At 41.6% G+C, this 27,611-nt stretch overlaps 1 protein-coding gene across 3 annotated transcripts; it reads left to right on the top strand.

The window, feature by feature from the left end:
* Window positions 1-1,080: 1,080 nt before the first annotated feature.
* BVES (blood vessel epicardial substance) lies at window positions 1,081-27,380 on the top strand. Of its 3 annotated transcripts, XM_063389719.1 has the most exons (9): window positions 1,081-1,237; window positions 5,781-6,014; window positions 8,247-8,371; window positions 13,991-14,178; window positions 15,098-15,206; window positions 17,142-17,309; window positions 19,352-19,493; window positions 24,525-24,628; window positions 27,066-27,202. In XM_063389719.1, exons 2-8 carry the CDS (start codon window positions 5,792-5,794, stop codon window positions 24,590-24,592), a joined length of 1,023 nt encoding a protein of 340 aa, XP_063245789.1. In that variant the 5' UTR covers window positions 1,081-1,237; window positions 5,781-5,791; the 3' UTR covers window positions 24,593-24,628; window positions 27,066-27,202. The 3 variants fall into 3 exon arrangements, with proteins under 3 accessions (XP_063245789.1, XP_063245788.1, XP_063245790.1); XM_063389718.1 differs by lacking the exon at window positions 24,525-24,628 and having other exon boundaries at window positions 27,066-27,380; XM_063389720.1 differs by lacking the exons at window positions 24,525-24,628; window positions 27,066-27,202 and adding an exon at window positions 22,834-24,513.
* Window positions 27,381-27,611: the final 231 nt, after the last annotated feature.

Below are 27,611 nucleotides of genomic sequence, written 5' to 3'. Positions count from 1 at the left end.
ACATCCATAAAAATGGCTGGCCAGTTGGAGGAGACGTAGTGCCAAATCAAGTCCTTCCTAATTATTTTGCAATATATTTTTGAAAATCAGATCTTATACAAGACAGCAGGATTCACAGAACCCCTGTTCACGTGGCACACATTCCTGAAGAGATCCTGATCTCTTGTCCCAGGTGAAAAACCGCAAACAACTGTGACAAAGGCAGGGCCTTCTCGGACACACATTGATGTGTATGTATATAAACTGTTACTTCAAAAACAAGTTTGGATTCTGTATGCTTTCCAAAAACATTTGAGAATAATGCTGACCATACGCCCTTGGCTGCTGAAAGCTAGCTACTTTGTAGCTAGCTCATTAGAATGTATTGAAAGGGTTTTTCTGCCTTGGCAGTCCTCATTTATCACTGCCAGTCAGGTTTCGAGATGGGCTGGAATGCCTTTCATCACTGAATGCTGCTCCTCAGCCTCCTGGGGATGAAGGCACACTCGGCGACTGCTTTGCCTGTCTTGTAAGGCTGGCAGTGCCGGCAGGGCACGGGCAGAGGCGATGCCGACATGGGGGGACAGAAACGTCCCGCTCTGGAGCACGCCGTTTTCTGGGAGCTGTCAAACCTCCACACGAGCAAACCTGTTGACAATTCTTAACATCCCCCTCGTGACGAAGCAACCACAGCAGGTGCCGAGTTGAGAAGAGCAGTTTTATAAAGGCTGTTGAGGCTCCTTGACACACCATGTAGGGGTAACACCGCTTGCCACAGGTTTAGGGGAGAACTCAGCTCTTCCAGTTTTAACCACCCATCAGCTGGGCAGGCGTCCTGGGCGCGGGGCTCCGGCTGCGCGGGGCGGCCGCGCCTCTGCTCGGTGCTCTCCGCACGTGTTTTAGGCGCCTCTGTCGAGCACGGCCCGGCAGCCGCAGGCCCCGGGGTGTCCGAGGCGATGCTCGCCGGGGGTGTCCGAGGCGATGCTCGCCGGGGGTGTCCGGGGCGATGCTCGCCGGGGTGCCCGGGGCGATGCTCGCCGGGGCGCAGGAGCCGCGGCCGCTCCCGCCCCTCCCGCGCCCCGGGCCCGGCGGAGGCGCCTGCGCGCTGCGGCCGCTCGGTGTCGGTGCCGGCCCCGCTGGCGCCGCCCGCAGCTCCCGCGGCTCCTCTGCCTATTTTAGTCACAGCCGCGGCTCTGTGCCCGCCGCGGGACCGCCGGGGAGACGAGCGGCAGCCCCGGGCCGTCGCCGTCCCGTCCGGGTAACTTTTCCGCGGGCGCGGGGCAGGTGAGGGGCGCTCCTCCCGCGGGGCCGTGGCGGAGGGAGGCGGCAGCGCCGGTCCCGCAGCCCCCGGGGCGGCAGGAGGGCAGGAGGGGCGGGCGCCGGGCTCCGCCGCGGAGCTGCCCGGCCGGCGGGGAGAAGGCGCGGTCCCGCCGCTGGTCTCTCGTTCCCTTCGGTCCCTCTCCGTGCCTGGCAGCGCTCGCAGCCCGGACCGGGGTCTCCGCCTGTGCCCTGCCCGCGGGGAGCAGGGACGGGTTGCAGCTTTCGGAGCGACTCTTTTTGGGGAAAAACGGAACAGTTGCTCGGTTCTTTTCAATTTTTCAGAACTATTTTCACGATTACCTTGTATAAGGGGTGGGTTTGGCGTTGTGGGCTGAAATGCGGAGCACTGGGGCTGGCGGCTGCGGGCGCGCCCCAAGGCGCTCCCACCGCGGGGCCGCTCCTGGGCAGCTGCGGGGCTGCGCTCGGCCGGGAGCGCGTCCTCGCCGTGCCGATACTTTGTTGGCTGTGAAGAATGAACGTGTTGTTAAATGTCCTCTTGATTAAAGTGACGAAAGAGAGTAACAAATCTCTGCAGTTACTGACGCTTTCAATTGCAAGGGACCTGCTGCAAGGAGCAGATTGAAATACGTATTTTCTTAAACCGCTTTTCTACTCGTTCGTCCTGCATTGTAAAAGAGGGAGTTGGTAACTTAAACTGTAATTAACTCAGCTATGCTACCTCTAGTAGTTTGTCTTCAGCTCACAAAAGAATTATTGCCTAAAATCTCTATGTAGCTTCTGTGCTATAAAACCATAGAAAAGTAAAGTTCTGCAGGTATAGTGAAATTACTTTCTTTTCAATTACATTGACTGTAAAGTTACAGTTATAAGTATAATTATACTCAAGTACAGATTTAAGAAGCTCACTTGAATAATGTTGACCAGTAAAGCTGTGGGATAGGAATAATCTCAATAAAGTGGGTAATGGCCCAAGTGGGACACTCAGCACTGTCCCATATCAGCTTGGCTGACTGGTTGTCATAGTAGAACCAAATGCTTTACAATTTTCTGCTATGTCTGCTTTCTATGAATGTTGTTTAGGTATCCATAAAAGTCATGCTTTTTTCGAAGTCATCTTGGTGTATGAATATTCGTGGACTAAATCTTTTGGGAATGCTTTTCAGAAGTTTGGTCTCTTGTATGAAGCTGATGTTAAGTCCAGCAAAATCCTAGAGTAAGCTCACCTTGTTTATATTCTGAGAATTTGTATTTTCTGACCTAAGACCACCATGGATTACCTTAACTTTCTATCAAGTTCATGCACAAAAAAATTTAATAGACTTTTTTTTTTTTTTTTTTAACTACACTAATTTCTGTTAGGTTCAATGTTAAAGAGTCAGTGAGTTTTTCTTTTTTTACATATATCCTCTTTTCCCCCCTCCTATTTGAACAACAAATCCTCTTGAGTTCTCGATCATCTGAATTTTCAAATTCTTGGTTTGGTAAATCTAAATCCATGTGATGGATATATACTGAATATTTAAAAAATGCTCTTTTAATGATTTGTTTTATACCCCATAAAGCTTTTACTTCAGTGGATGCTATTTTACCTCAACTTTCCAAAATTATTTTACTATGTTGGGGTGTTTTTTTTAACTCCTGATATTAATACGTCTTTGCATTGAAAACTTAAGCATATGACTAAATAGTCTTGTGCTATGTTAATACTTAGTAGACATAATTAAAGTTTTAAAGGCCTGAATCTGTACTTTCAAAATTAATTTTTGGGTTTGTGAGGTCACAGGAGGTAAAAAATTATAATTGCTTGTTCTTTCATGGAACTGCAGACATTTTGCTCATTTTTCAACATTATTTGACAACAGTAGATGCTAGGACTAAAGAATTGAACTAAAAATTACAGTGATGTTGTCTTTGACATTTTGGATATTTGTCTTTCTGGTGAGACCTGTAGACAAACACTTTAGGTCACAGCTTGTAGCTCTGCCTGTCTGCTTTTCTCCTGATCCTCAAAGCAATCTCCTTAGTTGAAATTCAGAGCCCGTGTCTAAGTCTGTCCTCGTGTCATTTTGCAGATAGCATCAATCTATTTCTGTCAGCTTTTAAATACTACCATGATGGAGAAGTCCTCTTTTCTGCTGTTTCCAGTATGTTAAGGGAGCTGTAATTATTGTTTGTGTGTAGTAAGTGAAGTTCAAAGGTATTCATATAAAGACTTTGAGACAGCACAAACAAAGCTTATAAAAAACAGGAGTTGGGCAGATTTAGGTTCTGGGTTCTAGTTTAGGCAATCTGGTAGGTAAGCCTGACCTTCAAAAGTGTTGAACATCCTCTTACAACTGTGGATGCTCTAAACTGCTTGATCAACACTTGGAGAAACTCCTTCCCATTATTTCAGATTACAGCTTGTGATTTGTTGTGTCAGTGTCTGTAAAAAGCAAGGAGAGCAGTGTTTTGGCTGGGCTGTGAGGAGAATGAGATTGTCAGGTGCTGTATATTTAATTTGGCTCACTGGATTTCCACTCTTCTAATGTATGATGCTTTAGAGCTGAGTCAAAAGGGTAAGGTAGCCTCTGTTCTCACAGTGGAGCAGTACAAAATTTTGTGAATAAAAATATCAAGCATCTGGAGGGCTGCTTTGATCTGTGATCAGATGCAGCTGGAATTACTTCTTGCAGCCTCTGTTGATGTTGAGTTGAAGGACTTATGGCTGGTTCTGTATCTATGTGTGAGTTTGATTGTGTTTACTTGGTCTGTTGGCATTTTAAGTGGTGCCTTTATTGGCACAGGACTGGGCAGTGAAAGGCTGAATATAGGTAGAAACTCAGCTGATTATTTAGTTAAAAAGATCTAAAGATCCTGCTGTTGCAGTGTAAGGAGTTTATATTGTTTGGAAACAACAGGAGCACCAGATGAGCTGTGTGTAAAATGAGCACAGACATAGTTATCCAGTTAGCAATTGCCTCCTGTTTATGAGCACGTTAAAATGCCAGTCCTGCAGCCTGCACGGGCTCAGGCTTTGGCTCGCGGGGTGAGTGGCTTTGTCAGGACAGTGAAACTGCTCTAATGACTCTCTTGATGAACTCCTGAAAGAGCTGAAAGAAAGTAGGACTGTATTTGGATAGGCCTGATGTTTGCTAACAGATAAGTGTGAAGTTTATGACAAATCCCCACATTTTAATTATTCTTTGTGAATAACTAATGTAGCAATGAAAACAGGAAACTGGTATCTTAAGACACATATGAATTGTGTGTATTTTGGATTAGATTAGATATTTAGGATTAGATAATTTTTTTTCCTTGAAAATCATTTCAATCCAGATATAGATATACTTCATCTGTGCTAGTATTTGATTCTGCAGGATGCCTCTGCAGCATACCTTAGCTGTGACAGCCTCTGGGCATAGGAGATGAGCCATAAGAGAGGGCTGAGGATTTCTTTTTTCTCACTGCTTTCAGAAGGGGTCTAAAACACTGATTAATTTTGAAAACTGTACAGTTTGCTTATGCCCTGTACACAGGTTGATCGTGAGAAAATAATGGGATGAAGCAACTCAAATTTATTTCACAGGCCAAGAAACATTCTCAATTAACAGAGATGCTTCAGAGTATTTTCAAGTCTGCAGGAAATGGAGTGTATTAACTGTGACTCAAAATTGTCTGCTGAGCAGATAAATTACATGGCAGTTACTGATGACACACATCAGGAACGTGCACTGTCTCTACAGAATTTAATTGAATGCAAATCCTGCTGCATTGTATGTTATGGAGCTTGTTTGCTCACTGATAAAATGCATACAGTTCATTAATGAGACTCAAGCCCACCTCCACATAATTTCTGCTGCTGAGGCAGTGAGAGATCACACATGCCTGGCTGGAAGCAGGTTTCTCCTGTGTTTGACAGCAGACACATCTAGGAGCAGTCGTGTTCCTTCAGCTGAGACCTGCTCTGGGTTGAGAGGACCTGTAGACTGCAGTTACTGACTGCAGTTACCCAGAGGGACCAGTTTTTTAATATTCTAAAGGCACTGTCTTGAAATCTTCCTGTTTCCCCCTGTAGTTTGTTTTTAATAGTAATTTTTTTTGTGTTGGGATTTGCCCACAGATATTTTTTCTATTGAATAGAGGCAAAGTATGTGTGTTATATTTATTATTACAACAACAAAACATCCTATGTATATTTAGATTAGAAAAAGTCTTTAGCTTTCTCATTTTCTCCAATGGTTCCACACACAGACAAGGGCCTTGCAAGCTTGTTCAAACTGTGTAGACCAAGTAAGACTGGCAGCAGACTTAGCAGCCTCTCTGTTTTGGTAGCTATGATTTAGGTGCAAGAGACAGCAAAGCACTGCTGAGCTACAGACCTAGCTTACCCTTTTAAAGCTCTTTTTTTTTTTTTTCATGAAAGATAATGGAAAATATATCTTGGGAAGAGACACGATAACCCTAAACCCATACTATACTTATGTATGTCTACTGTGTTTTGGTTTAATGCACAGTGAATTTTTTCCCTCTCTTTGCAGGAGTCTCCAAGATGAATACTACAGCAATGAGCCCACTCACCGTTACTCCACTAGGTTTCGTTCTGGACTTAAAAAATTCCACCCTTGATCCTGTCAATGAGACTGCATGTGAGAACTGGAAAGAGATTCATCATCTTGTTTTCCACGTGGCAAACATTTGCTTTGCAGTTGGACTGGTTATTCCAACTACTTTGAATATTCATATGATTCTTTTGCGAGCTCTCCTCACCACAGGTAGGAGAATTATTCTGGAGACAGAAATGTGACAGGAATTGCTGGCTTTGACCATTATGGAGCCGGTCCCTGCAGCTTATGGTGAAATTACTGCCTGTATTATTAATGACCACTGTGCTGTGATGAAGGTGGTTCTGGTCTAAGACAGGATCTGTTTTGACCTTGATATACCTGTTCTAGAAAGATTATATAATCTTTGGATCTTAAAACTTCCCTAGAACTGTAATTTGCAGTTTCAAACCTATGAAGATGTCAGATTGAAAACAAGTGGACATAATTTATTCCAGATGTGACTGGATGTTTAAAATCCACTTATTTCAACTCAGTTATATCTGATCATTAAGACCTTTATTTTAGATTTCAGGTAAGTACTGGGCTGTTTATTGGCAGGTGCAGTAGCTCAGTGTGTCTGAAGTAGGTGAGGTTTTCCTTGAGAAGCTTGCTGGGAGCCCATGTGTTCTGTTAATGTGGGTTCAAGCAGGTGGCACCTGTGGGTCACCAGCGTTATTTCCCTTGCCAATTCAGAAGTGCAGCCTTTCGATGGGGAGTGTATCCTGTGTTCTGATATCAGCTGTGTTTCTTCTACCACTCTAGGAATCTTGTGACACCAGAGCCTGATTTGAGAGGAAAAACCTAAATTTGGCATGCTTGAGACTGAGCAAATGTGGTTCGATTTGTAGCATTGCAGTCCCACAGCTATTTCAAAGCCTCTGTACCTTGTGTGGGACAAGATCCTTGTGATCAGAGAAGGAATAGTGACTCATTGCAGTGTAAGAAGGATAAATCCAATCCAACAAGAGCATGCTTAGGTATTTTTAAGTGAGTGCTGGTTGGCTTTATAGTGTGGGTCCATTTTATGATAGAACTGTTTGAATTTACAATGCTCTTGCATTTTCTATTTTGTAGTTATTATAGGTTAACTTCTTAAAACAGGCTGCACTGGTGACCAAGGGTCTGAGCATTGCAAGACCTTTTATCTTGGTTTTAAAAGCGAAGGAGCTCTGCACTTGCTGAGCCTGCCATTTTGATCTGGAGGTCTTGTAGTATTTTGAGCAGAGAGGGAATCAGAGTTTTGCAAGCTGAGGTGGCAGCAGGGAGCAGATTTGCCCAGTGGGCAGAATGAGTACTGGGGCCTGGTACCTAGGGACCTGTTCCCTTTGCTTTGACCCTGCCCCACCTTTGTGCTGCTCTTCAATACACCCAGACATCCTATCCTCCTGTGCCTTGCAGTCTAACTAATAAGCAGATCAAGAGTCACTAGATTTTGATTTTTCTAATCCATGTGTAAGTGCTGCCTCATCAGTTAACAACCAAGACAGGCTAGATAATACTGAGTTCATTAAGTCAATGTCATCTTCAGGAAGAAAGGGGGTAAGAGCACTCATTTAGCACTGTCTCCTTTTTGTCTTTGCAGGGAAAATATGTCTGTGACCTCTCCAGAGCCATCTCTGTTGGATGGTGGGCTCACAGTTATCTGGGAGAGATTCACTAATACATAATCCATCATTTGATAAATATTTTCTTTGTAGGCTGAAAATGGAATCCCTAATCACACACAATGCCTTATCTTTTAAAGCAAGTGTCATTACTCAAAGTAAGGCAACTAAAAAAAAAGAGTAAGCATTTGGAAGTTTTGTCTTTGATGCTACACAGGAGAATTCAGGTTCCCGATGTGACCTTAACACATCAGCAATAATAATTTTTCATTTTCAAAAATATCTGCATATGACTTGAAGTTTTTATGCAACTCTTACTTGCTAATTAGATGTGAATGTTCATTTCTAGCCCTTTTTTTGCCTAATTAATGCAACACAAATTTTTGTGAGCTGCCCAATTTTCCCCCATCTCTTTTCTACTTCAGTTCAGTAACAAATCATTATGGACTGCACCTTTCTGCCTGCCCATCCTGATCTGAATTACTGTCATTTCACTGTTGCAGTCCCATGTAATAGGGCTGCAGTCTGTCAACCTGCCCTCAGTGCCTGTTTTCAGTGTTGCAGTGATTAGCTATTGTTGCATGCCTTCATCCAGACAGCTTAACTGTATTAAAGCTTAGCTTTAGGATATATTGCTTTTCAGCATAATTATACTCAGTGGACATATTCTTGATGGTTTTCTAGGAATGCTTATTATTTAGTGAAATTGAACTTTCTCTCTCTCTCTTTTTTTTTTTTTTTTTTTTTTTTTTTTTTTTTTTTTTTTTTTTTTTTTTTTTTTTCCCAATTTTTACAGGGTGTGCACTATTCATCATCTGGGCCACGCTCTATCGTTGTGCCTTGGACATAATGATCTGGAATTCTGTGTTTTTGGTTGTCAACCTTTTGCATTTCATATACCTAGTGTATAAAAGAAGACCGGTATGTATAACAGCTACATTTCACAAGCAGTCTAGTAAGATGCAAGAAAAGGAAGCTTTGCTAATGTTTGCTGGGGAAACCAATGGATTAGTACACATTTTCAGCAGAATGCTTTTGTGTTTGACCCAAAATTGCACTCTGGAAGTGTGCAACAACTTGTACCAAAAGAAAAAAGAGAAAACAATACCTAACTGGAAATAAGCTCTTCACCAATTCAACACAGACTGTGCAAGAAAGCAGCTAAGAAATTAGCTGGCAAGGCAGCATGGAGCTTGACTTCTGTCTTGCCTAGGAAGTAAACTAACTAGACTGATCTGTTACTAGACAATTGTAGATGCATAGTAAATATTTCTAGTTCAAATTGCTCTTGAAGAGTCATCTTACTACTCAAAGGGTAACTTCCTCTCTAGTTAGTATTACTCAATCCATTGATGTCACCACTGAGATGCAGCACATGAAGAAACTGCATTGTCTTTCTGCTAGGTAGCCATGGCCGTGCTGTCCAGCACACACCCTGCAGGTGTCCACAGTTAAATATCTCATGCAGGTACTCTGGGTTCTAATATGGGATAAACTCACTTCCAGTCTTTTCCCTCAACCAAATTAGCATGTTCTGCTTCCCTTCAACCCCCCCACCAATTAAGCCTTTTTAATAAGTATAAAATTAATTCTAATATTCTGTCACATGGGACAGGAAATGGCCACCAAAGTCAGAAATTATTGCTAAAGGCAGGAGTGCTCAGCTGACAGAAACCCATTTCCCTGGGAAGCCAAGCCTTTAAACTTAGCTATATTTTAAAGTAAATTGTGGCATCCCTAAACATAGGTAATGGTCCTTGAGTTTGTACCCATCCAACCCTTTCCAAAAATGTAAATAAAAGGTAACTAGTGAGTGAAAAAGCATCCTGGGAGGATGATGTGCTGGTTTGGGCTTGAGTAACAAAAAAAGAATCAAACAAAAAAATCACCCTGCAATGTGTAAATCAAGCTGAATGAAGAAAGAAATACGTTCTTTTGTAATTACAGTTGTCTACTAAAAGCTATGTTGGCATAGATTGGGGTGCATTATGGCATAGATGGTATCCTATTGAAGAGGCTGCTATTTTCACTAAATCCTCTAGTAAATTTGTTAGCAGAATTATTTGTAGGAGTTAGGTTAAGTGGTAGAAGTGATTGAAGTGCTCTGTAGGTGGATACAAAAAGAAGGAATTGTGTAAGAATATGAAACTTGACTGATAAACTCAGTTACCAAAGTTGGTAAAAAAAATTGCATTTAAGAGAGGGAGGCCTGGAGCACCTACCTTAACCTCTGCCTTCTCTTTCTGTAGCCCTTGCCCACTGTCACTGTGAGCACAGCAAAACCAAGGTGCTCAGCACGCCCATAAACTCTGCACTGCTCACACTCTGGCAGGCAACCACAGCATATAAAAGGAGGCTAAAGGTTAAATTGCATCTGTCTACAACAAGTTGATAAATTGAGAACATGTGTTAAAAAAGGAAGAGGCTCTACCTACAGCAGTGTTCCTCCAATATGGAACACAGATTCACACAGAGATTACCATCGACTGCACTACGTGACCTGTGCAACTTAAAAGCTGAGCCAAAAACTAGATCTGATAGAACAGCCAGGTAGTGGTGCTTCTTTGCACATTAAGGCTTAATTTCAATGGTCTTCTTTCAGCTGAGAAGTTGTAGTATTTATGAACATTGCATGGAAAATATTGTTATTTTAATTGCTGTAATACATGATATTTTCATAAATTATTAAAAAAATGTATGAATCTGTTACAAACTGTGATCAACAAGCATATTTGAAGTAATGCCTGATAGTCACAAATATCTTTTCAGCTGTCTAAAATGTTTATTACAAACCTCAAGGCTGTTTTAAGGGTTTTTCCTACATGAAGACAAAGAGTAAGGAAAAAATTTAAAACTCTTAGGAGCTAATTTTTCAATGAGATTTTCTCTCTGCAGCTGTTGTATTGCCCATCTTGATCAGTTTTGATAATTCTCACAAAAGATCTTTCCAAGGAAAGAAAAGAATGGCAGAATAATTACAAGTTAGTCATATTACAAAATGAATAATTGATGTGTTCAGTTGTTAAATATTTATTTTATTAAATGGAGCGTGCAAAATCACAGTGAGTTTCTTTTCTGACCAGAAGATTATTTCAGTGGTTTTGATTCCTTGGAGCTTTACAAATTTGGCTTTTTTAGTCGGAGTGGAAGCTGAGTCTAATCATTCTGACTCGGAGTTCTGGCAGCATCCCAGAATATTTCAACCCCTGCTGAACAAAACACTACACCTACCCATATGGCTTGTTTGGAATATGACCCACAAGCATGACTGGAGGAGCAGTCAGCTGTGCTTGGGGAGGGGGAATGGTCTCTTACAAGGGAACCCATCTAAAGCACAGCCACTGCCTGCAATCTGATCAGTCTCTGAGAAATTGGCTACACCTGCTTCCCCTCAAAGAATTACACACCAGAGGAAGATCATGAAACATGAGCCATGTGCTAGTTAAGGGATTGCACTAACACTCCAGAGCCAAAATTCGCCCTCATGTCTGTGTGCTTGGTTTCGGGTTCAGGAATCTTGGGAGCTATGTGAATTCCTTTTTCAGATGAAAATGTATTTCTTTAAGTTGGAGTGGTCATGTATAGAAAGAGGTGCTAATTAAATTGGTACAGCTGTTAAAAATGAAACAGTTCCTGGAGAACATTATAGTAAAACAGCCATCTAGCTTTGTGGGTTATATGGAACTTATTTTGAAATCAAACAACTCAGGACAATCCTTAACATAATACAATTTCTCTTGCATGTTTACTTTTAATCTTTGTTTTGTCTGTGTAGATGTCCTCCGAGGGATTAAAGATTGTGGCATAAGGAACATACAGGAAATTCAAAACCTGGATTTCATATGAGTATAGTTGTTTGTGGAGTATTTAACTAGTGACTGATTTAGTGTGAAACCAGTGTAACTTTAGGTCAGGTGATGCACTGGACAGAGTAAGTCCACGAGCCCTGATATTACACAGCCACGAAAGCTGATGTCACTGCAAGGCCATTCCTGATAGTCTTGGAATAATGGTGGTGACAGAGAGCAGTGAGTGAGGAACAGAAGCAGCAAATGCCACTCCTTTCCTCAAAAAGGGCAAGAAGGAGAACCTAGTGGTCAGCCCCAATTTTGTCTCTGAAAAGAAGGAATAGATAGTTCTAGAAAACCTTTCTATGCCAGTGAAGCACAAGAGGGTAATCAGGAGTGGTTAGCAAGGATTTAGCAAGGGGAAGTCATGCTTAACCAGCCTGATAATAGATGGATAAGAAATTTTTTGAATGGTCACCTCCAGAGGGTAATGGTCAAAGTTTCAGAGTCCTGATAGACATCAGTGACAAGTGATGCTCCTTTTGGGTCTCTACTGGAACCAGTGCTATTTACTGTCATCATTAATGGCAAAGGGATCGAGTGCTCCCTCACCAAGCTTACAGATGACAGCAAGCTGAGTTGTTTGACACACCTGAAGGATGGGATGACATCCAGAGGGACTTGGACAAGCTTGAGACATGGGCCAATGGAAATCTCATGCAATGTAACATGACCAAGTGCAAGGTGCTGCACCTGGGTTGGGGCAACCCCCAATACCAGCCCAGGCTGAGGGATGGACAGATGGAGAGCAGCCCTGCAGAGAAGGATTTGGGTGTGGATGAGAGGCTGGACTTGACCTGGCACTGTGCACTCATAGCCACAGAAATCCAATTATATCCTGAGCTGCATCAAAAGCAGTGTGGCCAGCAGGGTGAGGGAAGTGACTGCTCTGATGAGATCCCACCTGGTGTGCTCTGGGGTCCCAAGCACAGAGATAGAAGAGATGATCTATGAGGAAAGCCTGGGAGAATTGGGGTTGTCCAGCCTGGAAAAGAGAGAGCTTTGGAGTGGCCAGATTGCAGCCTTCCAGTGCTGGAAGGGAAACTACAGGAAGGATAGAGAGAGACATTTTACAAGGGCATGTAGTGATAGGATAAGGGAGAATGGTTTCAAACTGAGAGTAGGTTTAGGTTAGATATGAAGAAACACTTTACTGTGAGGTGGGTAGGGCACTGAAATATGAGAAGCTGCACATGCACAGTCCCTCAAAGTGTTCAAGATTGAATCTGTGATCCTACCTGGTCTCATGGAACATGTCCCTGCTCATGGCAGAGGGGTTGGAACTGGGTGATCTTCAAGTTCCCTTCCAACCCAAGCCGTTCTGTGATAACCTTCTACGATGAAATGACTGGCCAGATAGCTGAGAATGATGAATAGCCTCAACCTTAATTTTGGTAGGGTTTTCAACACTGTATAAAATCCTGATAGAGAATCTGTTGAAGTGTGGCTTGGGCGAGGACACAGTGGATTGAAATCTGGCTGAATGGCAGGGCTGAGTGTGGTAATCAGAGGTAAGAAGTCCAGTTGGAGCTGTGTACTACACATAGAGTAGTGTGTGCTGTGTAACCTCGGGGCCAGTGCTGGTCCCCGTGCTGTTTGACATCTTCATTCACGATCTGGGTGGTAGGGCAGATGTGAGCCCTGATGACACAAAACTGTGAGCAGTGGCTGATAGGCCAGAAGGTTGGGAAACCATCTGGAGGAGGCCTCAGCAGGCTGGACCAACAGGAATCTCATGGAGTTCAACAGAAAGTGTGGAGTACTGCACCAGGGGAGGAATAACCCCATGCATCAGCATGCCACTGACTGACCAGCTGGAAAGCAGCTTTGAAAAAAAAAGGACCTGCAGGTCCTGGAGGAAGAGTTGAACATGAGTCAGAAACTTGCCTCTTTCTCTTCTTTTCTGCTGCTCTTTCTTGGTTATTTTTCCTTTTTTTGTGTTCTATGTATATTTTATTTTTTTCATATTCTGATGCTTATTGTTCTAATTTGTCTTCCTCTTGGCAAATATGCAGGCCTTATTCAGGCTGCCTCTGCTTTCAGGAAGGCTGTAATATTGTCTCATCCCCTGCTTCCTTCATTCAGGGAAGACTTCCAAGCTTAGGATTTCAGCCAACATCTTTTCCCTCATTGCGGCTGCCTGCGTTTGGGTGGGCTCTTAGCTATGGGTTGTTCAGCTGGCAGTGGTTTTGGGTTTTTTTTCCCTCCCTCATCACATGTGGTTTCAATAAAATTGGTTTGTTTTTCAGGACTTGCTTTTCTACTGCAAGTAAGCCAAGAAGCTCAGGGATGAGAGGGGCTCCCATGAGAGCCTGAGAGATAAGCACAGTGATGCGTGTATGTGGTGTGAAAGACAACCTAATTTTTTTTCTCTGTATAATTCTTGCCCAAGTCCTATTCACTATTGTATCAACAGACGTCTCAGAAGGCTCCTTGTGTGTGATTTAATGTGCCACTTGGATGGAACAGCATTCTGAAGCGCCAGTGTGCCATCCTGGCTAATTTTAGAGAAGGTTTTGGTCACCCTGTCATAGGCAGTGTTGGTGGATAGACATGACACATTTACCACTTCTCTCCTTGCTTAAGCATAATGAAGCCAAAGATGTCCCTCAAGCTAAGGCCTGTGTGCAGTCTTACCTCTTTTTAATGAATGCATCTGTGTTTATTGATGTCTCTTGTTTTTCTATTCTAGATCAAGATAGAGAAGGAGCTTAGCAGCCTCTACAAGAGAATGTTTGAGCCTCTCCATGTGCCTCCAGAGCTCTTCCAAAGACTTACTGGACAATTCTGCAACATTCAGACTTTGAAGACAGGTCAAGCCTATGCAGCAGAAGATAAAACATCAGTTGATGATAGGCTAAGCATCCTGCTGAAGGGGAAGTAGGTTCTCTAAAAGCTTGGAGACAGCCGTATGCTTTGTGTCATGGTTGAGTAAATAAGAAAATTATTGAGCTTGCAATTGCTTGTAGTATGTTATGGTCTGTAGTCAAACAGTCTATACTTACAGGCTGTTTTGTGACACCATTTTCAGGTGATGGTGATATCTCTTACTGGGAACATATTTTGTATCCACTTTCATGTGCAGCTGCATGGAGTTTAGTGGGAATTATATTTGTGTAATATCACAGGGCAGTGTCTTGCAAAAGAAACAAGAGATTTGTTTGAGTCTTAAATATCTTAGTTGTCTCCTTAGTCCCTTCTCAGGTTTTAGCATTAAAAAATATGGTGCATGAGGGAAGAAGTATCTCTCCAGTAGGCTTTAAAAGAGCAGGCCTTTGGAATGGATTCATTGCACTTGTACATGCAAGTAGAGAGGAGCAGGTGCACTGCCCAGAGGCAGACAGAATCCAGGTGAGAAAGGGTAAAATATATGCCCATGGCCAAGCTGTAATCTTGAAACTCATGCTAAATTCTGGCCAATATTTTAACCAGTTTCTGCTGACTTCAACAGTGATGACAGGCTTTGTTGTTTTTCTTACTCACTACCACAAAGCTACTTGCCTAAGGGAAGCCTGATTCTGGTCTGGCTGTGCAACCCCACCTTTCTCTTATTGAATAACGATGTTTTGTGGATACATGCCATGTTAGTTAATCCTCTATTTGTCTGGCAGCCTGTTCTGCTTAGAATCAGTTAGGCAGAAAACAGGGTAGATCTGGGAGTGATATTCCAGAAGATGAACATATTTATTCCTCTTACCTACTGCTGTACTATTGTCAGTCAATAGTCCTACCCAAATTTTGATTACATTAATCAGTTTCTGTGATTCTAAAATGTTGTTTCATACATTTTTATTTCCAGAATGAAGGTGTCTTATCGAGGGCATTTTCTGCATAATATTTACCCCTGTGCCTTTATAGATTCTCCTGAATTTCGATCAACGCAGATGAACCGGGGTGAGAAGTTCCAGGTACACTTTGTTTTAAATGTCACTGGATATGAGCTGGTGAGACCATTAAGAAAAATAGAGTATAAATTTAATCAACAGTGAACTATTTGTCTCACATAATTTTGCTAGTTATAGGCGTTTCTTCTAGTATAGGTGTTTGAAGATGGACCATATCAAGAATAACTTTTAAATGCTGCAAAACAGTATTGCAGTGTTATGTATTGAGCAGTCTGGATTTTGCTATTCTGTTCTCTTTTACTATTTCCAAATTTATTTTGTGTTAAGAGACTCTTCAGGACAAATAATTGAAGAGGCAGTTTTGATGGAAAAAGATGATATGAACAGGTCTCATCGCTGATTCAAAAAAGGAAAAAGAACTGGTGTAATAATGGAAGTCTAGAAGTTCAGGCACTAGTAACTAGGAATTTGTATTCATAAAAGTGTATTAATACTTCTGTCATTTCGCAGTTTGTTAAAGCAACATAATCTGAAAATTACCTCAGTATTTTGAATAAAAATATTTATATGGGGAACCGTAAGGGTGGATTTCTGCACTAGTGCAATTATGCTGGTATATTAAATATATATTATTGTAGTTTGGAGAGTGGAATACTTTTAGAGGAGAGTGTGTTTTTCCCATGGAAATGGCTATTTTGCTACCTCTTACTCGATGTTCTTTAGCTAGATGTGTGTACTAATGACTGGACTGTGACTGATCCATGCACTCTGGCAGGAGGGGAGGGGGCCGAGCAGCGCAGACTCCAAAATCAGTGACTGCTGTCAGATGTTCGGGTCGAACATCAGGCTCAGCACCGGGGGAGAGCCTTGTCCAGATGCACTCGCTGGCTGCCCTCTTGGCAGACAGGGGATAAATCCGCTTTCCCTTGGAAGACACGGGATAAATCAGTCCCTCTCTAGGGAACAGGGTCATGCCTCAGCTTGTGCCTGCCTCAGTTCTTGTGGTCTGGAGCAGTGTGCATCCTTTATTCGTGCTTCTGCTCGTTACTGCCCTGTGAATAGCAGCAGCCCTGCTGCTTCAAGAGCTCACAGATTCAGTCTTAAGGACCCCATCTGCTGGCTGTGCTGGCCAATTCTTCCCCAGCCTGTGTACTTGTATTAGTTTGTGAAGTTAAAAATCCGTGGATATACGACAGTTTTCCATCGTTTCATTATTTCCATTTTTTTCCCCAGGATGTAATGTTGTCTTGTAAAATCAGAGAGCACCTGATTTTGATTTACTCAGAGATGCCTGGCTCCCCCTTGCAAAACCTGCCCCTGGGTATGGCCAGTGTGGGTTTTGGTGTGGCATTGCCCTCTGCTGGCACAGGGGAATGAGCCTGGCAAGGCCATCCTGCCATGAGAGAGGGCAAGGTCCCCTGTAACCACTGGATTATCAATAGCTGAGCAAACAGAGCCTTGGCTCAGCTGCTACAGGGCTGTACTTGTGGGATCAGCAGGGCTGACAGTTACGAGAGCAAGATGGAAATATTTTTAAATCACTGAAAACTCTTTGATGGAGACCTTTGGGTGATACCAGTTGCTCCTGTTTGGTGACAGTGATGTGAAATAAAACCAAGCTACATATAGGCCTCCTGCAAGTAGTTGTCATCACTATAGGACAGAGTTCATATATAAATTTCCTCTTACATAAATGCTTTTACAGTTTAGGAACTCATGAGAGATTTTCCCCTGTTATTCTATTATTCTATACCCCAGTTCTTCTGTAAAACAAACTGTCTGCACGTATCAGTTAAAAATATAATAAATAGCTGAGAATTTTTACATTTGTAAATATCACATTCATAACAAAGGGATACCAAAAGGCTTTATGGCTTTAAGAGGTATTTTAACTGGAGTCACAAATAAAACGGTATCACTTCTTTTAAAGCATGTTTAAGTGTGCCCATCTTAAAAGCTTTCTAAATGTGCTGATTCTGATAATGTATTTTTTTTCAGGTCACCATTATTGCAGATGATAACTGCAAGTTCCTGTGCTGGTCCAGGGAACGGCTGACTTACTTTCTGGAGTCTGAGCCATTTCTGTATGAGATCTTTAAGTACCTTATTGGCAAAGATATTACAAATAAGCTTTATTCATTGAATGACCCAACCTTAAATGACAAGGTAAGCAACTCTAAGTTTTGTTTGGGAATTTTCCTCCCAAATACAGATGTGCTTTTACTTCAAATTTAAATGCTGTTAAAGCACCTTATTTTAACCTGCTGCCTTCAGCTACTGAATGCAAACTCGTGGCCTTTCAGTGAGAGTCAGTGAAACACTTCTGTCAGAAGCAACATTTTTTTAAAGTTAGCACAGTAATGTACAAGAAAGATGAGTAACTGAGATTCAGAACTGATCAGCTTGTGGAAATATTTCTAGCTAACTATGAGACATGATGGCCAGTAGCTAAAAAGATGCTTCTCCTTTGATATCCTTTCTCACTAAAATTTCTTACTGGGAGCAAACAACTATGTAACACTGATTGCTAGGAAGAATATTTTCGATGTGTCTTTGAGGGTTGCAAATGCAAATGCAAAAAAAAGCAAACATTATGTTGATAGAATACAGTTAGTGGAAAGAATAATGAAATACATATAAAATATAAACAAATATAATTACATATAAAACATTAAGTGGTCTGAATATAACTCACTCTTTACCTGCAGAGGGGAGTGGGTTTTAGGTGTCCTGGTGAGTGATCTGGGTACTCATGGATACATAAACTATCCTGGTTCAATTTCATTTTTTCTCCTTACTTATTCCTTATCATCATTTTGAAGAATTAAAAAATCCAACAAATTTTGCCCTTCCTTTGACTTAACATCTGCACACTTTAACTTCAGTTTGTCTCAGTACAAACTCTTCACTTTTAGTTGCAATAGTCACATAAATTTAAGAGTATTATAGCTGGTTTATTATAGTAAGTTTTGAAAATGTATGTTGTAAAAATTGAGTGAGCATTTGGGAAATTTTTTGTGTCTTTTTATTCTTCCTAAAATAAAAATCCTATTGCTTGAGCTCTTCCCACATAACTTGGCATGAGAACTGTTGAATAAATTCTTAATTTTCCCATTGCCAGCACTCTATGTACATATCACCTCTTACAAGCTTCAGTTTCAAATATAAATATTATTTGTGTCTTTGATGTCTTTTAACTGGTGTCAATCTCATCAGAAAATGTTGTGGTTGACTTCTGTATGTAGGGGATTATGGAAATAAATTGAGTATTAATTGTTCATATTCAGGATGGTAGTAATAAGGTAAAACTATCAAATATTTTTTTCTTGGAAAATAGAAAAGTAATAATTCATTTTGTAAGAAAACTTGAGATTTTGTCCCACCTAAGGAGACTTTCACTACTGTTGGGAAAATAGTCATTCCTTTCTGCATGAAATAGGATGCTAGTTCCTGACTTTTAAAATTCAGTGGAGTTATCCATTATAGTCTTGTCATTGATTGCTGCCTTTCACATATACCTAAAACAGCACTCTGACTTGCAGTAATACCTAACAAGGCACAATGTATGGCTTCACATGAATGTTATAGTATAAAGGCTTCTCAGGAAGGCTACTCAAAGCAAAGTGGAAGCTCTTCAGACCATTTGGCAGAGAGAGAATAACGTTCACCTGATGCATTTAGTCTGCAGTAGAATCAAGAGGTAAATGGTCATCTACTGGGAAGGAATGGCATTCACCACTTTTCTAACATGATGAAATGAAAAGCCAGGAAAATGAACATGTTTCTGTCAAGGTATAAATTGCCTCTCTATATAGCATGCTGTTTTGTTTAGCAAGGAGGACCAGTCTCATTAAAGACTACATTTAATTGCAGAGCATCATATCTAAATAATAACTTACCAGATAATAAACCCCAAGCTTTCTGTAAGAAAAGACATGAAAATTTGTGTACAAAAGCAATTTGAAATTGAATAATTAATGTGCAGTTTCATACATGTCAGTGTTCCAATTCCAGTATATTACTATTTCTATAGTAATTTCTGTTGTCATTTAAGTTGATTTACACTGCATAGAATCTTCTCCTATAACATTTTTCTTGTACAATCATGGCTGAGACTGAAGCATCTATTACAAGGGAAGTAATAATTTTCCATTTTTATTTTTATTTGCTTGATATCTTTTTTTAAAGTAATTTTTTTTTCTTTTTAGGCTTCAAAGAAGATTGATCGGCAGCCCAGCCTGTGCTCTCAGCTCTCCGTGATGCAGATGAGGAACAGCATGGCCAGCACCAGTGACAGCGAGGATGGCTTGCAGATGTTCCTCCGTGGGACTTCCTCTGCATCCTCTCTTCGTGAGTGCTCAGAGGAGTTTGTGCCTGTTCTGAACACGGCTCAGGCTGAGCATTGACTACAGCAGAACTGCTGCCCTCTGTGGGAGCAGACTGCAGCTTTCTGGCTGCTGCTGCAGCAGATAAATGGAGGGACCTAACTCTAGGGCAGTCACTAGATGCACAAGGCTTTGTGCTCTAAATGAAGATACCTCATGCACGTGCTGGAAAAAAAACCCAACATGTGTGGTAATAATCTTTGGCATAATGTTTCTAGTAATGGGGCAAAACTGAACAGTCCAGTACAAGTCACAGCAGTATGTCCTTTGGTCTGTCACTTCTGCTTGTAGAAATTAAAAACCCAAACAAAATATTTTCTCTCAGCATCTTGGTGTTCCACTTTTCCTCCTGAGATAGTTTGTATTGACAGAGCCTGGAGGAATGTGGTATAAAACCAATATTTTTATGCCAGAAAATCTCCAGGAAAATCTCAAAGTATCCTGTCAGGCTCTCCTCTGCTGTGCTTTGTATGACAGGAGTATTAGAGAACAGATGAAGTGAGAGAAGAAACCATGTCTGACCTTTTTGCTTCTATTTTTTAGTTTATTCCTTCATGAAAACATTCTAAATTATTCTTCCTAGGCTTTTGCTGTCATTTTTTTTAGTTCATTTGAATCTAAATGTCAACATTAGCCTGAATTCTGAAAGCAGAGTTTGAGTAAAAAAGCCCCAGAGGATGCTCAATTTTTTGCATTTGGCATAAGCCATTAGTTTGGCAGCACTTAAAAGGATCATATAGGGTTATTTATTTTGATTTTGGAAATATTTTTTAGTGATTAGAATTCAAACATATGAGGGAAAAAAACACTGCCAGTTATTTGTTATGGTTAAAGTCTGTGCTAAGAAGAGGAAATGTTTTCAAGTATTTGCAACTTTCTGTTTAATTCTCTGTTTTCCATTGTGTTCCTCACAATTCTCACCCAGTAACACCTTCAGACCTGGAGGGCCTATCTGGTTTTACTCCTTAACATTGGTGTAGTCTGCATGCCCAGATAGATGGAAGCAAAAGCCCTGCTAGTGCTTCACCCTACTAGAACATCAAGGGTGACACCTGGGACATAGTTTGATGAAAATTCCAGTTTTGTTTTATTTTTCCCCTCCGTTCCCTGCAAGGACATTCAGAATCACAGTACCATTGAGGTAGTGAGAGACCTCTGCACATTATCAGGTCTAGCCTCATGTGCAAAGTAAGATCAGCTAGAGCAGGCATGTCCAGTCAAGCTTTGAGTATTTCCATGCTGGAAGATTTTCCAGCTTACCTGGGCAACCTGCTCCAGGGACTTATCGCCCTCATGGTGAAAAAATTTCCCTTATTGCAACTCATGCTTGCTTTCCTTCTTTATTTAGCGCATGCCTCTGAGAAGAGTCTGGCTCTCTCTTCTATGTTGCCTTCCATTAGGTAGCCAAGGACAAGAGTCAGATCCCCTGGGAGTCTTCTGTTCCTAAGGCTGCACACCCCCAGCTCTTGCAGCCTGTCCATTGCTGCTCCAGCCTCTGGCCATCTGGGTTGCACTCCACTGCTCCTGCTCCAGTGTGTCCATGGCTTTCTTGAACAGGGGACACAGAACTGGATGCAGCACTGCAGATCCTTGTCTCACAATTGCCAGATGGAGGGGATTAATCCCTTTCATTGACCTGCCAGCTATGCTCTTGCTCGTATGGCTCAATAGATGCTGCTAATGTGGCCCAAGTTATGGATGGCACACTGCTCTGCAGGGGCACTCTGCTGGCTCATGCTCTATTTTGTGTCCACCAGGATGCCCAGGTTTGTTTCTGCAAAGCTGCTTTCCAACCAGCTGGGGCCTACGCTGTGATGCTGTGTGGTGTGTCATGTCCCAGCTTCAGGGATTTGCCTTTCCTGAACTTGCAGTTTTTGTCAGTTCTTCTCTCTTTCTCCAATGGCCTGTCCAGACTCGCTGCCCTACCCTTTGGCCTGTCAGCAGCTTCTCTCACTACCTGGCTCTTGTCTGTGAACTTGGCAGGGGTGCATTACATCCATCAACCAGATCATTCATATCTTGAATATTACAGGCCTTGGCATTGGCCCCTGAGAACACTGCTGGTAACTACCTGACAGCTGGATTTTGTACTTCTGTTTACTACCCTGTGAACTTGGCAGTACAGCAGATTTTCCACTGAAGCTGTAGTCCATCTATCCAGTCTGTTTCTTACCCATTTGTCTGGAAGGACTCAGGGGCAGACTGTGGAGGGCTGTGCTACCATCCGTGTGAACAACGTCCACTGTAGTCCATTCATACGCAGAGCCTCATCTCACCACCAAAGGTGGAAGGTGGTCAGATGCAATCAGCATCCATGAGGGTTTTCCCAGTCACCTTTCCATTCTTTGTGTGCTTGGACATGGCTTCCAGGAAGACAAGCTCCATAATCTTCCTGGGAAATTAATTTAGACTGCTAGGCCAGTAGCTCCCTGGGTGTTCCATCTTCCCTTCATTAGAATGGCTGTGATGGTGGCGTTTTCATTTGTCTCCCCTGACTGCAATCATCTTTCCAAGCTGATAGAGGGGGTCTTGCAATTTTATCAGCCAATGACTGGCACCCTTGGATGCAGCCCATGTGGTTCCACAATCTTGTGTTCACCCTGCCAACTTAGGTTGTTTCTAACTCAGTCCAGGTTTCCTGTTAGTCAGGCATCACTCTCTCTTTCTATCATTGAATACAGAGCCCTAGCAGGCCTCAGGACAAACCTCTAAAGTAAAAACAAACAAACAAACCCAAACCAAAAAAGTTATTGACTGTCTCAGACTTTTTCATGTTCCTGTGTCCTGTGCATCACTGAGCTCTGGTCTGGCAGTTACTCTGGTCTTTCTTTTGTTGCTGATTTATTTGTAGATGCCTTTCTTGTTCACTAGACCCAGGCCTAGCTGAGGTTTGGCTTCCCTCCTTTCATCACTGCATGCGTGAGCCACAGTTCTGTATTCCCTCCAAGGAGATCATCCCCACGTTCTCTTTGTGTGTGTCTGTTTGGGATCTGACAGAACTTTCCTGCTCATCTATGCCAGCCTTCCACCATACTTGCTCAGCTTTTTGTGCACTGGAATGGACTGTCCTTGTGTTCTGAGGAAGGTGTCCTCAAAGATCTGTCCTTGGGTCAGGCAGGCCATGTCCCATGAGTTTCTGACAAGTAAAACCCTGAGCAAGCCACAATCCCCTGTCCTGTAAGACTGTAATTCTACTTTTTGTCTTGCACACCACTCAGTATATGAAACTCCACCAGTTCCTGGACATTGCAGCCAAGATTACCAGCAGACTTCAGCTCCCTGATGAGTTCTTCCTTGTTCATCAGTGACAGGTCCAGCAGAGCGCCTTCCCTAGCTGACTCATCGATCACTTGCCTGAAGAAATTGTCTGCTGCGTTCCAGAAATCTCCTGGACTGCCTGCTCCCAGCCCTGTTGCCTTCCCACCAGTACCGGGGTGTTAAAATTCCCCACGAGCACCAAGGCCTGTGATGCAGTTGTTGGAAGAAGGCTTCCTTCTACCTGCTCTCCTCTTGATCAGGCAGCCTGTAGCAGATTCCTGCCACAAAGGCTCCCATGTTGGTCTGTTCTCTCGTCTTTGTCTTTAAACCCTTGAGTGGCTCTTCACCTGTTCCACGCACAGCAAACTTCCACAAAATTGAAGCCACTCCTTTGCACAGGGAGCCTTTGGGTGAATCTGCACACTCAGAAAGAAATTGTTAAACTGTCTTTGTGCAATTAGTTAGAATTAAAATGTCTCTTTCAGGCTTAACAGCAAGACTCTTACACCACTATTTCAGCTTTGGGAGAAAGTAATTGAAATGCATGACAAGTTCAGCTGTAATTATATTCAAGATGCATTTGTGCTTAGCACATACTTACTTGATAAATACACTTTTCTCTGCTGTACTTTTCCTTGGTTTGTGTACCTTTTTTTGGTATACAGGGCATACTTTCCCCAAGAAAGAGCGGTTTATGTGTCTTTTATGTTAAATTCCTCAGCCCAGCTGAGGCAGCAGCCTCCAAAGTCCAGTATTTTCCCTTACTTTTGGGGAGGCAAAGGGATTGCCCCTACACCAGTGCAACACACACCACGGGAAGTATTATTTATTTCTTTGTATTTTGATTGTGAAATTTCTGACTTCTGTAAAAGGTTTGTTCTTCTCCTTGAACTGTAATGCTTCAATCTTTGTTTTTTGCCAAGATAGCATGTTAGTTATTCCTGGGTACTGTCATTGCTGACAAGGTGAGCTCTGCTTAAAGATTTGTATTCAATGTGGATTGTGGCCACGTGTACACTTTTTTTTAGATCACAGGGAAAACTGAAAAAAAAAATCTGCCATTTACATTGCCACTGCTATATTTTCAGAAATCTTCTGCTGGGTGCTCTTGGTGCAACAGTTGGGGTATTTTTTTGTCTGGTTTTTTTAAGATTTAGTATAAGGCACATGTTGAGGCTCACAGTTCCAGTGCTGTTAGCTGGATCCTCCTTCTACAGGCATACATTGGTTTATTTAGAACAAACAAACACAATCCAAAATCCTCAAAAGATTTTGTGAGAAACATATGGAAATGACAAACTTTTTTTTTTTTTTTTTTTTTTTTCAATTGGAATAAAAAATGAATGAAGGGAACTTACCTGTACAGGAACTCTACAGGAATACTGTTTTGTCATTGCTAGGTGATCATTATGTGGACAAAAGCCTCCCACTACAAATATAATTTTTGACTATTATAATGCAAATAAGCTTTCTTCTCCTAATTTCCATCTTCTTGAAAAAATGAGCATTTATATTTTTGTATAATCCCATATTTTAAAATTATGGTTCTATCAGTGCTATAAATGATAAGCTTTGACTCATTTTCTCAAGAAATTAATATTAATCCTTTTTCAAGGTGTTCAGTAATAAGAGGGTTAAAATTACTAATTAGTAAGTCCCAAACTACAATTACTAACAAAAGTATGTTTTGAATTTAATTAATTAAGAAACCAAACTAACTGTTTGCTTTTATATTAAGGAAATAACCAACAAGAGTTCTATAATGCTTACGGAGTGAATCGTTTGCAGCATGATGTTTTCTGTTGATAACACCACATTAACTCAGCAGGCATCCTCAAAAAGGTATTAATGTGGGGTTTGTTTATCATGTGACACTTGTGCTTGACATCCATGGTCCATCTGTATGTAATTCATTAGTAAGTGAAATACAGGTATCTCTTTTTCCAAAATTTGAGTTAAGCAAAAATAGTTCAACCTGATCACAAGCCTAGTTTCACCTGAATTTCAGTCCTTTAAATAATATTTTGGTATTCATTTTTATTCTGTAATTCCATTTCTTGACAGCCATCCACATATTTACTGAAGACATAGTCTCTTTTTCTGTGGTACTTGTTTTAGATATCTCAGGTTTGCTGGTCTATGCATCTGTGTTTGTTAACTTCTAAGCTGAGCAGGAATGTAAAAAGGTTTTGGTTTGGTAATGCTTTTAGTGGTATTATCAAATTATATGCTCCCTGCTTGTGGTTAAAAGCAGGATTTGATTTCACAGGAATTTTACTATGTATTTTGGTTTAGGCCCTCAAGAAAGGGCAACAAAATGTAGTGAAAGGAAGGTCTGACTCAGTCATTTGAACATCTGTCCAATGCTGGATAATGGCATCAGCAGACAAAATTTTGTACTTGGAACAAATAAGAGCATGTCTTTGAAACAAACAGGCTGAGCGAATTAGACCTTACATTGGATCCTGTTGTACAAACTTACGGCTGCTTACTTCTGTTTTCTGGAGAGAATTAAGTGGTTTTAAACATTAAACCATTTTAAAAATAACAATAAACTACACTAAAACAAAGATCTATAAAAAAAAAAGGTGGGTGTCTCCCAGAAAAGCCAATATTATATCCAAATGTACCCACAGACTCTGGGTGGGGCACATTAGCCAATTAACTGATCTAGTTATCTTTTGCTTAAGCCATAAAACACATTCTTTGTGGAAAGAAATGTTTAACAATTTTGGTACCTAAAAACATGATTGAGTAACCCTGTATTATGGCAGTTTAAGTGGTTTTTGAATCTCAAAAGAAAGTACTAATACATTTTTATCATAAAAAGTTCCAAAATATCAATTCCAAACAGTGCCTTTGTGAATGTGACTTAAAAATGTACTAGTGTTGCCTGTGAGTGTATATTGTTCTCTGTAACATATACAATGCAGACAAGTCTTTCCTCATAAGTGGGCTTCCTTAACACAGCACTTTACTGTATATCTGATAAACTCTTTTAAAAGTAAGAGTGTGTTACAGGTCTCAGGTATTTTTTTCAAGAACATTTAAATTTTTAGGTTGTATGTGAACAGTCTGTTAGCATGACTTTATCTCTTTCTGTTTTCTTCTCAAATGGGATTTCAAAGACTTCCATAATACTTTTGGTCAGCCTATACTAGCTGTTCACAACCTCATACTGTTGGAGTGGTCTAACTATAGAAGAGAGTACTGAGAAAAATACATGTCCACGTGTAGATTCAATTTCAGAGTTAACAATAGAAAATAGAACTGTTCAGCTGGTGTCAAAGGAATTCTCTGGTTTGACCCTCATACTGAAAATTTAACTGCAACAGAGGTAGTTTGCAGTGGTAGCTTGCACAAAAACTCCATTTAATGTCTTGACAGTGATAGCTGTGGTGTGAGCTCTGCTCTGGCAGACAAGTTGATGCCTTTCTAAAAGGGGGTTTTGTTGCAGTGAAAACACTGTCAGTCGAAAGTTATGTGGCCTTTGTCTGTAAATCTTGTTTTCTCTGTGGTTGTTTATGGAAGTGCAAATCTTGTATAAATTTTACACTATCATGCTGTGTAAAACTCAGGAAGATGTGTCAGAGGAGGTTTAGGTGGGCTATTAGGATGAGGCTCTTCACCCAGGGGTGGTTGGGTAGGCTCCCCAGGGAAGCGGTCACAGCACCAAGCTGGGCAGAGTTGAAGAGTCTGAGTGTCTGGACAGTGCTCCCAGGCACAGGGGGTGACTCCTGGCATGTCCTGTGCAGGGCCAGGAGCTGGGCTTGATCCTGATGAGGCCCTTCCAACTCAGCGTGTTCTATGACTTTATGCTTTAAAGGCTGTTGTGGCTTTGATGATGTTCCCATCCAAGGTTTGCCCAGAGGAACCTTCCCTGCAGCCAGGCAGGTGTGCAGATGTACACACCTTTTGTATGTGGGGCAGCCACTCACGTTGCTGTAAATGAATGGAGATGGGTCAGTGAAATGGTGAGAAAACGATCTGCAGGGAACAAGCAGTGGGCACCCCCTGCAGTCAGGGTTTGCACTGAGCTTGGGGAGAATGCTGTGTCTGTGGTTGGCAGCAGGCATTGCTGGTTCATAGCAGTGTGGCTGTTCCATGTCTAGGATTTCCTGGTGCCCATGGCCAAATAACAAGGAAACCTTCACATAGAACTCCTCTCATGAAGCAGCTAGGGCAGGATCACCAGATTGTTTCCACTTTGTCACAAACAGGTCTATGCAGCAGGTGTACATTGTTAAATTAACTGATAATTTCTCTGTACCTGTGACAGGCCCAGGCCGGACATCTCCTTACCTGAGAACTTCAGCAAAGATGAAGCCGATAGAAGAAAGTGTGGAAGATGATGTCTTTGAAGCACCATCTGCTGACAAGCTGGAACTCCAGCGGCTGCCTTAAACAGTTGTGTCCTCAGGTGTGTCAGAGCTTGCACAAAGCAAAAGGAAGGAGCTGAATTTGGGAGGAATCTGAAAGCTAAGCCCACCTCTCCATGTTTGATTTTACTGCAGCATATGCCAGTGGCTTCTAGATGGAAAGGTCATGTTTTATTTTACTTCTGAATAAAATAAAATTAAATAAATAAAAGGTTTTGTGGGTTTGTTGTTGTTGTTGTTGTTGTTGCTTCTTTTTGGTTGATTTATTTCTACTTTTGAGTTTTGCTATTATAAGTTTAGTATTGTGTTGCTGAGTAGCTGGAAATTTCTAGACTTAATTGATGGACAATATCCCCAATTTCATCTGCCTATGTTCTTTTGAAGTTTGTATCTTAGTGTTTTCAGTGGGAGATTTTGAAACTCTGTTTCCAAAGCCATTGTTTTGG

The sequence above is a fragment of the Prinia subflava genome, chromosome 2, assembly GCF_021018805.1.
Source record: "Prinia subflava isolate CZ2003 ecotype Zambia chromosome 2, Cam_Psub_1.2, whole genome shotgun sequence".
In the NCBI taxonomy this organism is placed as follows: domain Eukaryota; kingdom Metazoa; phylum Chordata; class Aves; order Passeriformes; family Cisticolidae; genus Prinia; species Prinia subflava.
Note: the sequence above shows the minus strand (reverse complement) of the source record. Positions and strands in the feature narration are given on the sequence as shown.

Bases quoted from the DNA above. Each gene is read 5' to 3' on its own strand.
- BVES (XM_063389718.1), top strand. From the start codon at position 5,792: ATGAATACTACAGCAATGAGCCCACTCACCGTTACTCCACTAGGTTTC. The intron at 8,372-13,990 runs GTATGTATAACA...TTTCTATTCTAG, and splicing joins TAGTGTATAAAAGAAGACCG to ATCAAGATAGAGAAGGAGCT. The intron at 14,179-15,097 runs GTAGGTTCTCTA...TTTTATTTCCAG, and splicing joins AGCATCCTGCTGAAGGGGAA to AATGAAGGTGTCTTATCGAG.